This window comes from Hyla sarda, unplaced genomic scaffold (assembly GCF_029499605.1).
Source record: "Hyla sarda isolate aHylSar1 unplaced genomic scaffold, aHylSar1.hap1 scaffold_18, whole genome shotgun sequence".
In the NCBI taxonomy this organism is placed as follows: domain Eukaryota; kingdom Metazoa; phylum Chordata; class Amphibia; order Anura; family Hylidae; genus Hyla; species Hyla sarda.
The window spans coordinates 506,031-518,010 of record NW_026608445.1 but is presented as its reverse complement, the minus strand read 5'-3'; the positions used below and the strand labels follow the sequence as shown (position 1 = coordinate 518,010).

At 45.7% G+C, this 11,980-nt stretch overlaps 1 protein-coding gene across 1 annotated transcript; it reads left to right on the top strand.

The window, feature by feature from the left end:
* The first annotated feature begins 10,315 nt into the window (after positions 1–10,315).
* On the top strand, positions 10,316–11,287 carry LOC130313968 (olfactory receptor 5V1-like). The gene has a single exon (XM_056552703.1). The coding sequence runs from the start codon at positions 10,352–10,354 to the stop codon at positions 11,285–11,287; it is 936 nt and encodes a 311-aa protein (XP_056408678.1). The 5' UTR covers positions 10,316–10,351.
* The last annotated feature ends 693 nt before the right edge of the window (positions 11,288–11,980 follow it).

Sequence of the window (11,980 nt, the reverse complement as noted above, 5' to 3'; positions counted from 1 at the left end):
CAGATCAGAAGATGACATTTTTAAATGCATAAATTTTCCTGCATGTAGTTATGATTTTTTCCAGAAGTGCGACAAAATCAAACCTATATAAGTAGGGTATCATTTTAACCGTATGGACCTACAGAATAATGATAAGGTGTAATTTTTACCGAAATATGCACTGCGTAGAAACGGAAGCCCCCAAAAATTACAAAATGGCGTTTTTTCTTCGATTTTGTCGCACAATGATTTTTTTTTCCGTTTGGCCGTGCATTTTTGGGTAAAATGACTAATGTCACTGCAAAGTAGAATTGGCAACGCAAAAAATAAGCCATAATATGGATTTTTAGGTGGAAAATTGAAAGGGTTATGATTTTTAAAAGGTAAGGAGGAAAAAACGAAAGTGCAATAACGGAAAAACCCTGAGTCCTTAAGGGGTTAAAACACTTTTGCCACACAGTGGTATTAAAGAGCACTGTCATATAACATTTTAATCATAGAATGAATAAAATCTAAGTTTTATTTAGTTTGTTGGGGATTCTCTAGTTTATGGCAGTTCCTGAGAGACTAGTCCCTGAAACAGTGTTGATTTATAAGTTTTGCCCTGAGACCCCTAGGGGAGTTTTGGTAGTGTTATGATATGAGAGGTACCAGATACCTACTCTAAGTTTCCCCATCCAGAAATGGTTGGGTATCTATAACAGCCCATGATTGCGGATTTCTTCTTGTCAAAGGCAACAAATGTATTTTTGGTAGTGATATTCATCAAGCTTTCAAAAAATTAAATAAAACCTATAAATCATATATACATGGTGGGAAGTTTCAAGTTTAGAGACGTACTCACATAACAGTTTGTCTGCCAAGGCCTAAGATCTCCTCTGACACCAAATACCTACAGAGAGGACGAAAATTTCATAAGAGGGTGGGAAAGATTACAAACTGAGAACTCCCTCAGATTAATAAATTATTTACTTGAATACGAGAGAGGTTTTCTCAGAAAAATCACAAATCAACTGGACTCAGAAAAAACTTGGAGGTGTATAAAAGTGAAATAAAAGAAGGAAAACATCAAAAATATATAAGAGATTATACTGATTTTCGAACAGGAAGAATATACACATATAAAGAAAAAATCTGACATGTAGCAGTCCCAATAAACTACAACAACATTCAGGTCTGGGTCTGATACATCAGGGACTGAATACTTTTCAGATCTGATAATAAAGCTTCAACTACAGCAGCGATTCACCTCAATCCCAAATCCAGCCTAGAAGCACTGATAGGGAAGGGATTGAGATTTAGAGAGAGTGCAATTTTGAATGTAGTACACAGTGTTTGTGTGCTGCAGCACTGGTGTGTACAACAACTGAAAAGTTAATAGTAGCCAGCCAGTTAGGGTGAGCAGAGCACTAAAAGCATATTGTCCTCTATTAAGTGTAACCTGTGCGTACATCTAAGTGGTGTACCATTTTGTTCCTGTTAAAATCTTAAGGGCCTAGATAATGTGAAAGGCCAGCCAAAAGTACACACCTGCTGGTTTTGTAGGCAAATACTGTTTTTGAGTGTACTGGAGCGCATTGTCCTCCCCTCATAAGTGCATACCACATAGGTACATCTTAGTGGTGTACCATTTTGTTCCTGTTAAAGTCTTAAGGGCCTAGATACTGCAAAAGGCCAGCCAAAAGTACACACCTCCTGGTGTTGTAGACAAATACTGTTTTAAGCCTACTGGAGCGCATTGTCCTTCCTCTCATAAGTGCATACCACATACATACATCTAAGTGGTGTACCATTTTTTTAATGTTAAGGTCTTAAGGGCCTAGATACTGTGAAAGGCCAGCCAAAAGTACACACCCGCTGGTGTTGTAGACAAATATTGTTTTAAGCATACTGGAGCGCATCATCCTCCCCTCATAAGTATATACCACATACATACATTTAAGTGGTGTACCATTTTGTTTCTGTTAAAGTCTTAAGGGCCTAGATACTGTGAAAGAGAGATAATTGAAAAAAGTGACGAGGTGTGCTTCTAGTGTAGTATTATTTTAGATGGGGTAAGGTGTGCGCTATAAGTTGCACCTTACCATTTTGTGTTGTGCTGAAGGCACAACACCTCTGTCTGCCTGTAGACTCGCTAATGTAGATGATCCAGAAGCGTAGGGAGGCAGCCTCAACGTCCTTCACCGTGACCTCCAGGTACGGTGCGGTAGAAGTGATGCAGAAAAGGAAAGAGTTTGGACGAGTTTGATGGCGCCAGATCCCAGAAAACTAATGAGACAAAAGTTTTGGTAAAAACAAATTGGCTTTATTGGTACAGCACCCCTATACAATGTACCAATAAAGCCAATTTGTTTCTACCAAAACTTTTGGCTCATTGGTTTTCTGAGATCTGGCACCATCAAACTCGTCCAAACTCTTTCATTTTCTGCATCACATAGATACTGTGAAAGGCCAGCCAAAAGTACACACCTGCTGTTGTTGTAGACAAATACTGTTTTAAGTGTAGTGTAGCGTATTGTACTCCAATAATATACGCACTAAGTATGTCAGGCAGTGAAGTGCCAGGATATGGAGGAGTGGCAGAGGCCTAAATTTATCAGGCAGAGGTCACAGTAGACTAGGGGCAAGTGGCAGCAGGAGTCGAAGCGAGAGGCCTGAGCACCCGGTATCAGCTAGCGGTCGTGTCTCGACCAGCAACCCATTTGCCGTCATTGATTGGTTAACACGGTCATCCACTTCATCACAAGTGACATCTGACACCCTCAGTCAACAGTCGTTGGGTTCCTCAGACACAACCCTCAGTTGGCATGGCCCGGGAGCAGTCCCTGTCCTCCCATCGCCTCTGTCCTATGCTGTTCCCTCCCCCACAGAAGTATCTTATGCTGTGGGTTCAGCTCCACTATTTAGTGAGGACGATCTACTAGAGGACAGGCAGCAGCTACTGCCAAGCCAAGAAGTGGAGGAAACATCCGCAGCTTCCTCCACTAGGCGGACAAGTAGTGATCAGGAGAGTGGCGTGGGAGGTGGTGATGCGAGCATTCAGGCTCCTGAAGCAGACACTGTTGAGGAACCTGAGGAGGACATCAGTGACAAGCAGACACAACTCGATTATGATAAAGCCGATTGCACTTGGGAGATGGGTGCAGAAGGGGCTTCATCATCATCATCATGAAAAGAGAGTTGCAGGCAACAGCTGAGCCAGCAAAGAAGATAGTATGGTTGTCAGTCAGCATGGTGGCAGAAGTGGAAAGTTTGGAACCAAACGTGCCCAGGGTAGACCACCTGCTTTGCATAAGCACACCTTCCCAGGAGGGTGGGGAACAGTGGTTACTGGAGTTGGTGGCAGTAGTAGTCAATCAGTGCAAACTGTTCGTGGCAAAATCAGCTACTAGGCAGTGGTGCAGTTTTTTCATCAGGCATACGGAAGATGTTAACCTGCCCACATGCAAGATGTGTCGGCAAAAGGTGAAGCTTGGCCAGGGTCCCATTGTTGGCACCACGGCCCTGTGTCAACATATGCAGCGTCACCATAAAGCGGCCTGGGAGAACCGTGGCTCCAATGTGGTGGTCCAGCCTGCTGCATCACCCAGTGGCACGCCGCTCCCTGTTTCAGCCAGCCAAGGCTCCACCACTTCGGCCAAAGGGAACTTAGTGTCACACCCATCTTCTGTTGCTCCAGATGTTCCTGCTCCTCCTACTACCTACCTCAGTCATTCCGCAAGCAATCCATCAGTGGAGCCATGTCCAAGAGACAACAATATGTGCCCACTCATCCAACAGCGCAGAAGCTGAATGTGCTCCGGTCTAAGTTGCTGGTGCTGCAGTCCCTCCCTTTTCAAGTGGTGGACTCTGCACCTTTCAGAGAACTGATGGTTTGTGCCGAGCCAAGGTGGAGAGTCCCAAGGCGTCATTTCTTTGCGAAGAAGGCAGTACCAGCCCTGCACAATTTTTTTAAACAGAAGGTGGGCCAGTCCTTCAGACTGTCAGTGTGTACCAAAGTGCACGGCAGCGCCGACATCTGGAGCTGTAACTACAGTCAGGGAAAATACATGTCCTATACGGTCCACTGGGTGAATGGGGTTCCAGCACAGCCACAATAGCAACTTGGACAGGTCACGCCGCTTCCGCCTCCACGCTCTCAGGCCATTGGTCCTGTGATAGTGTGCGACTCTGCCTCCTCATCCTCCACCGTGTCCTCAGCCTCCACTGCTCGGACAAGTCTCAGTGCCCCTCCAGCATACCATGTGTGCAGGGCACGGCGATGTCAAGCTGTTCTTCACATGGTTTGCCTTGGCAAACGGAGTCACACAGGGGAGGAACTGCTAAAAGTAATTTATCAAGAAATCAAATCATGGCTTATTCCAGGAAAACTGTCAATGAGAACCATGGTGAGTGACAACGGGAAGAACATCTTGTCTGCACTGCAACAAGGAAGCCTGAGTCATGCACTCTGCATGGGACACGTGTTCAATCTGGCTATCAAGCGCTTCCTGATGTGTTCCTTCATCTGCAAGACATCCTAACAATGGGAAGGAAACTTTGCATGCACTTCAGCCACTCGTACACCGAAAAGCACACCCTCCTTGAGCTGCAGTGTCAGATCGGTATCTCCCAACATAGTCTGATTTGCACATTTCCACACGTTGTAATTCCACCCTCCATATGTTGGACCGACTATACGAACAGAGAAAAGCCATCATCGATTTCTTGATGATCCAAGCAGATAGGGGGACTCCCCTGTGTAACTTCAATGTCAACCAGTGGCAGCTCATACGTGACACCTGCCGTTTGCTCAGGCCCTTTTGAGGAAGCCACCTTATAAGACAGTCGCTAGGATTACAGGATGAACAACATTATTCCACTGCTTCATTTACTGCAACACGTGGAAACGATGGCTGGTCAGGGCACTGCTGAAGTGGCGCCTACATCTCACAGCCACATGAGCCCTGTGGGAATGAACTGGAGGAGGAGGAGGAGCAGGAGGGGCATAGTAGAGAACAGTTTAGGTTTTGCGAGATGTGTGTTTTTTCTAGTCATCTGATTGGAGAGGAGGAGCAGGAGCAGCCAGAGGAGGTAGAGGGTTATGAGGAAGGCAAGACAGAGGACCCAGACACACCATTGCAGTATGCAGTGGAGATGGAGGCAGGGAGACCCTCCGAGTCTCTTACACAAATGGCACAATGCATGATCACTTGCGTGTGTAGTGACCAACGAATTGTCACCATTCGGCAGCGGGATGACTTCTGGCTCTCCACCTTATTGGACCCTCGCTACTGGCATAAAATGGGGGCCTTTTTTACACCCACTGAGAGGGAAGACAAACTTACTTACTACAGAGACATCCTACATAGTCAGTTGGCCGATTCCTATCTGCGCCATCGTTCATCCTTCTCGCAGGTCTGACTCAGGGGGTCCTCTCTGCTCACCTTTCACTTCCATGGCTGCTGTGGAGGTGGGGTGGCAGGAGCAGTACCAGCTCCATCAGCAGCAGACTGAGTCTACAGTCGCTGGTGAGTAGCTTTCTTCATCCACATAGTGAAGCAACTCATCAGCAGCAGGTAGACCTGGAGCAGGACCTGAACCAGCAGGTGGTGGCATACCTTGACATGACAATTCCAACACACCTTGAAGATCCGCTGGACTTCTGGGCATCCAAACTTGATTTGTGGCTGCAACTAGCAGAGTTAGCCCTGGAAAAGCTGTCCTGCCCGGCCAGTAGTGTGCTATTAGAGAGGGTGTTTAGTGCGGCAGGGGCCATAGTAACCCCAAGAAGAACTAGTCTGTCCACGAAAAATGTGGAGAGACTGATCTTGTGAAGATGAATCAGGCAGGGATCAGCCAGGATTTCCACCCACCAATGCCTGATCCATCAGAGTAGATTGACAATGGTGCCACATTAACACTTCACAAATACAGTATGGATAGTGCAAAACATATTTAAGTTGCTGCTCTCCAGTTACAGACATTCCTCTGCATCAGACCACAAGTAACTATTGAGGATATGCATTAGCTAATACTTAACTTTTCTTAGGATAAAATATATGTACCCATTTTTTTTTTTAAATAAAACAAAAGGAAAGGTGTGCAATAAACACCATGTGCCACCTACGCCACCAAGTATTGATGTGATGTAAAGACCTCTAAAAGGTGGAAGGGAACAACGTATGGTCCATTGTAACCAGTGGGGGAAAATTTTTCCCCAGTAAGGCCCTACTTTTGCATTATTAATTCAGCCACTATATGTCTCCTCATGCTGCCGCCAACTCCAGACTGTGTCATTCAGCAACTATATGGCCTCCTCATGCTTCCACCACCTCCAGGCTGTGTCATTCAGTAACTAAATTGTCTCCTCATGCTGCTGCCAACTCCACGCTGTGTCATTTAGCCACTATATGGTCTCCTCATTGTTACGCCGAGCGCTCCGGGTCCCTGCTCCTCCCCGGAGCGCTCGCGGCGTTCCTCTCTCTGCAGCGCCCCGGTCAGACCCGCTGACCGGGAGCGCTGCACTGACATTGCCAGCGGGGATGCGATTCACATAGCGGGACGCGCCCGCTCGCGAATCGCATCCCAAGTCACTTACCTGTCCCGGCCCCCGGCTGTCATGTCCTGGCGCGCGCGGCTCCGCTCCTTAGGGCGCGCGCGCGCCAGCTCTCTGAGATTTAAAGGGCCAGTGCACCAATGATTGGTGTCTGGCCCAATTAGCCTAATTAGCTTCCACCTGCTCCCTGGCTATAATACCTCACTTCCCCTGCACTCCCTTGCCGGATCTTGTTGCCTTGTGCCAGTGAAAGCGTTTAGTGTTGTCCAAAGCCTGTGTTTCCAGATCTTCTGCTATCCACATTGACTACGAACCTTGCCGCCTGCCCCGACCTTCTGCTACGTCTGACCTTGCCTCTGCCTAGTCCTTCTGTCCCACGCCTTCTCAGCAGTCAGCGAGGTTGAGCCGTTGCCGGTGGATACGGCCTGGTTGCTACCGCCGCAGCAAGACCATCCCGCTTTGCGGCGGGCTCTGGTGAATACCAGTAGGACCTTAGAATCGGTCCACCGACACGGTCCACGCCAATCCCTCGCTGACACAGAGGATCCACATCCAGCCTGCCGAATCGTGACACTCATGCTGCTGCCAACTCCAGGCTGTGTCATTCAGATGTGGTCTCCTCATGCTGCTGGCACACTAAATAAAACTTTTTGTGTTCATCTATTTGAAATCTTAAATTTAAATGTAAAAAAAATATCTTTGATCTTTTCAATTGTGAGGCCTATGGTCTCGTCCGGCTGTTGCCACCTCCAGGCTGTGTCATTCAGCCACTATATGGTCTCCTCATGCTGCCACGACCTCCACGCTGTGTCATTCAGCCACTATATGGTCTCCTCATGCTTCTGCCAACTCCAGGCTGTGTCATTCAGCCACTAAATTGTCTACTCATACTGCCCCAACTCCAGGCTGTGTCATCCAGCCACTATATGGTCTCCTCATGCTGCTACCAATTCCAAGCTGTGTCATTCAGCCACTATATGGTCTCCTCATGCTGCCATCAACTACAGGCTGTGTCATTCTGCCACTATATGGTCTCCTCATGCTGCCGCCACCTACATGCTGTCATTCAGCCACTATATGGTCTTCTCATGCTGCCGCCAACTCCAGGCTGTGTCATTTAGCCACTATATGGTCTGCTCTTGCTGCCGTCAACTCCAGGCTGTGCCATTCAGCCACTATATGGTCTCCTCATTCCTCCGCCACCTACAGGCTGTGTCACTGTATCGCCATGTGGTCTCCTCATGCTGCTGGCACGTTAAATAAAACTTTTAAGGTTCATCTACTTGAAATCTTCAATTTAAATGTTAAAAAATATCTTTAATCTTTTCTATTGTGAGGCCCTATGGTCTAGTCCGGCTGTTGCCAACTCCAGGCTGTGTCATTCAGGCACTAAATGGTCTCCTCATGCTGATGCCACCTTCATGCTGTATCATTCAGCCACTATATGGTCTCCTCATATTGATGCCACTTCTGTCCTTGTGCCGCTCTGCGACAGTGATTCTAATAGCGACGCCTCTAATCTGCATGTCATACTGAATAACAGTATTGCAGCCAGGCGAAGTGTTCTACACCCCTATTGAGGCTCTCTGCAAGCCAAAAATAGCCATTTTTAATACAGATTCGCCGAAAATAAATTCGGACCGAACCTAATTTTCGGCCGAATCAAATTTTTCAAAAATTCACTCATCTCTAGAGGTAAAATTATAATTCTGGACACTGACAAATACTGTTGATAAATATGAATAGCAGTATAAACAAGCAAAATATACTTACCATGGACAATAGATATTGAGTTCTGAATGAATGCATTCCCAATGGGTAAATGTACTACTATGCATCAATATCAGGTAACCATTCCTAATGTATCCCCAAGTAAGGACATAATAGCAATTATTACCATTTCTAGTATCCAATTAACAGATTTCAATAAATCCTATCAATGTTGCAGCCGCAATATGGGACAAATAATGAAGAATAGAATGTTATAGCCATATAAATGAGATATTGCAGCAGAATATAGGGAGAGCACTAAACAGAAATTAATCTAATGTCACAGACATGCGCAGACACGATGCAGACTAAGTCAGCGGGCATGTGCGGACAGCGCTAAGCGCACCTAGGTAACAGCAGATTATGTGACGTGGAACAGTCATGTGATAGGCTCTCCGGGCTCACATCTATGAAGAGGCAGGTATTGTTGGATAAACATAGCGTATATGATGTGATGCATTATCAGCATAATTAGAAAGGTTATAAATAGCTGAGCAATACATTACAACACCAGACATCGTGCCTTCGAAAAAGCCAGGGAACTGGTGAAACCTTAGGGAGAGTAGTGTTTAGTTTTAGATCGGCACCTTCATGTGAATATTGGTGTAATTAACACATTTAAGTGCAGCTATTCCCAAACAAGGGTAAGGAGGAATAATTAATGCTAAAGAATAGCTTGCCCTTAATAACATTATCATTAAGTGAGTCTCAGTTAGAGACCCTCATACAATGAGTGATCACATGTTTTGGTGCACGTAATATTAAAACACTTTTGACACACAGTCATATAACATTTTAATCATAGAATTAATAAAAGCTAAGTTTTATTTAGTTTGTTGGGGAGTCTCTAGTTTAGGGCGGTTCCTGAGAGACTAGTCCCTAAAAAAGTGTTGATTTATTGGTTTTGTCCTGAGACTCCTAGGGGAGTTTTGGTATTGAAGGAAAACTCCATTTAAATTGATCAGACTGGGCCTGGGAATGCACATAGGTCTCACCATGGAATGAAGACAGTGCAACAGGAATCTTAGGAGTTGCTGGGACCTGTGATCCTCTGATACAGTAGGCGCAGGTGCAGACAGCATCCAGACAAGCAGAAATCGTGTTCAAGCACTGAAACATGGCCATCGCTCCAGCATTGTAGCACCTGAAACAAATCTTGTAGGATGGGCTCGGGCATGCCAGCGGGGTCCATGGCCTCAGCAAACTGTAACACCCCACAGTTGTGGACTCACTGTGCCACAAGAGGCAGCCGGCAAAGCAGGCAGAATGGGGCATACTGACGCTTAAAGATAGCATCAGGCACAGCTGGTAAAGAGCAGGTACAGAGTCTAAGGGATGAATCAACAGGCAAGTCCAGTAGACAGGCAGGATCGTCAGACAGACAGGGCAGGAAGACTAGGAAATACAGCAGACACATGGCACAGAGAATGTCACCCGACATAAGTACCAGGATGTACACTGGTGGTTGGCAAACAGCAGCATGCATATGTGGTGGCCTGTCTACCTAGAGTGCAGGTGGTGGCAGCATTTTGTGTGTGGACATGTGAACTGGTTCTGGGGTGTTTGTAACTCATTTAGGACCTATTGTGCTAGGAGTGTGTTAAAATAAGTTTGGAAGTAGAGTGCCCTTTAACAGTAACAGCCCAAGGTCACATGTTCAAGAAAGACCAGAGAGGTTTGGGCACGTGGACCTTTGATCAGTGGTTTGTGACCAAAAATACTAGCAGTGTGTGTATTGTGTCACTGGCTCAAAGGAAGACCATACTAACAGGAGTAGAGTTCTAGCTTGCCAAATTGGCAGCATAGCCGTAGGAGATAAAGCATGATTCTTTAGGTTGGGTATGCTCGAACGAGCAGAGTGTACAAGATATATACTAAAGCAAGGCTGTTCCAACTTGGATGGGTTGTTCCAGTAGGGTTTGAAGACCTAGTCATAAGTAAAAACAGATGCTTTAGAACAGCACTAAACCATCACTCTTCAGTAAGAATATACAAAAAAAGTAGCCATTTGTACCTGTAACTGTTTTATATCTTGACTATCTTTCAACAGCTACAGTACAAGTAATGGAAGCATCAAATCAAACATCTTCAGGAAGATTCATCCTCCTTGGCATGGCCAATGTCCTGTATCTCCAGGTCATCTGCTTTATTACATTCTTAATGATGTATATGATAACACTGTCAGCGAATGTTCTACTGATCATTGTTGTATTAACTAACTCAAAGCTACACACTCCCATGTATTTTTTCTTGAGTAATCTCTCCGTGATTGACATTTGCTTCTCCTCCACCGTCGTTCCTAAAATTCTAGAAAATATTTTATCCAAGGATAGAAGTATTTCTCTTGTGGGATGTGCACTTCAAATGTATTTCCATATGTCCTTGGGAGCTACAGAGTGTGTCATTCTTGCTGTCATGGCCTATGATCGTTTTGCAGCCATTTGTAGACCATTGCACTACCAAACGATTATTAACAAGAAGATATGTGTTTGTTTAGCTTCTATATCATGGGGTGGGTGCTTTGCTTTTGGCATCATTCATACACCTCTCACTTTTCAATTGCCCTTTTGCAAATCCCATCACGTTAACCACTTCTTCTGCGAGATGCCTCCTTTCTTTCAACTCTCCTGCAAAGATACTCGTCTTAATGAAATTGTCATGTACGTTGCGGCACTTATCATTATGCTGTGTGCTTTCTGCTTGACGTTAATTTCATATGTTCACATCATCTACACCATCTGCAAGATCCAGTCATCAGAAGGGAGAGAAAAAGCTTTCTCGACATGTTCATCCCACCTCACTGTTGTATCTGTGTTCTATGGGACTGTTATCTTTATGTACATGAAACCTCGCTCTGTATACTCTCCTGAAATAGGCAAGACCATGTCTATTATATATACAGCAGTGACCCCAATGTTGAACCCCATCATCTACGGCATGAAGAACAAGGATGTTAAAGACACAATCAAAATTAAGCTTTCTAGTCAAACCAAAAAATAAAGATACATTGATTGGAAACCACAAGCAAGTATAGTAGTTTAAAGAAAAACTGTCAGGCAGTTCACCCACACTAAACCTAATGCACTGGGCTATAGTGTGGGTGAACATGAGCCTCTAAAGGGTTCACTAACTTTGTAAAGTTTTGTTGCCGCCAAGTTAGCGTCCTCTAAAGTGTCGTACTTCTCCTCCTGTGTTACGCTCTGCAGGTGGGTCCCCGGCCAGCAGTATTTCTTTGGGTACTGGAGGAAGGTGCTGAAGTCCACCCTGCTTGTTGCATATTCATTTACTGCTAATCCACGTCCTAGTGACAGGGAGTTACATGCCCCCTGAGCGCAGTGCTCTGTGTTCAGAGCGCATGCGCTGAATTTTTAACCCAGTTCTCACGTCCTGATGACATGAGAGCTGTGCGTCGGGAGAGCAGGTCTGCGCTGCGTAACTGCACATACGCCAGTCTCTCGCTACTCCCTACTTCCGGGTGTAGTGAGAGACCAGCGCATGAGCAGTTACGCAGTGCAGAGTGGCTCTCCCAATGCACAGCTCTCACATCATCAGGACGTGAGAGCTGGGTAAAAAATTCAGTGCATGCGCTCTGAACACAGAGTGCTGTGCTCAGGGGGCGTGTAACTCCACGTCACTAGGACGTAGAGTAGCAGTAAATGAATATGCAACAAGGGGGGCGGCATTTGGAAGCCT

Bases quoted from the DNA above. Each gene is read 5' to 3' on its own strand.
- LOC130313968 (XM_056552703.1), top strand. From the start codon at position 10,352: ATGGAAGCATCAAATCAAACATCTTCAGGAAGATTCATCCTCCTTGGC.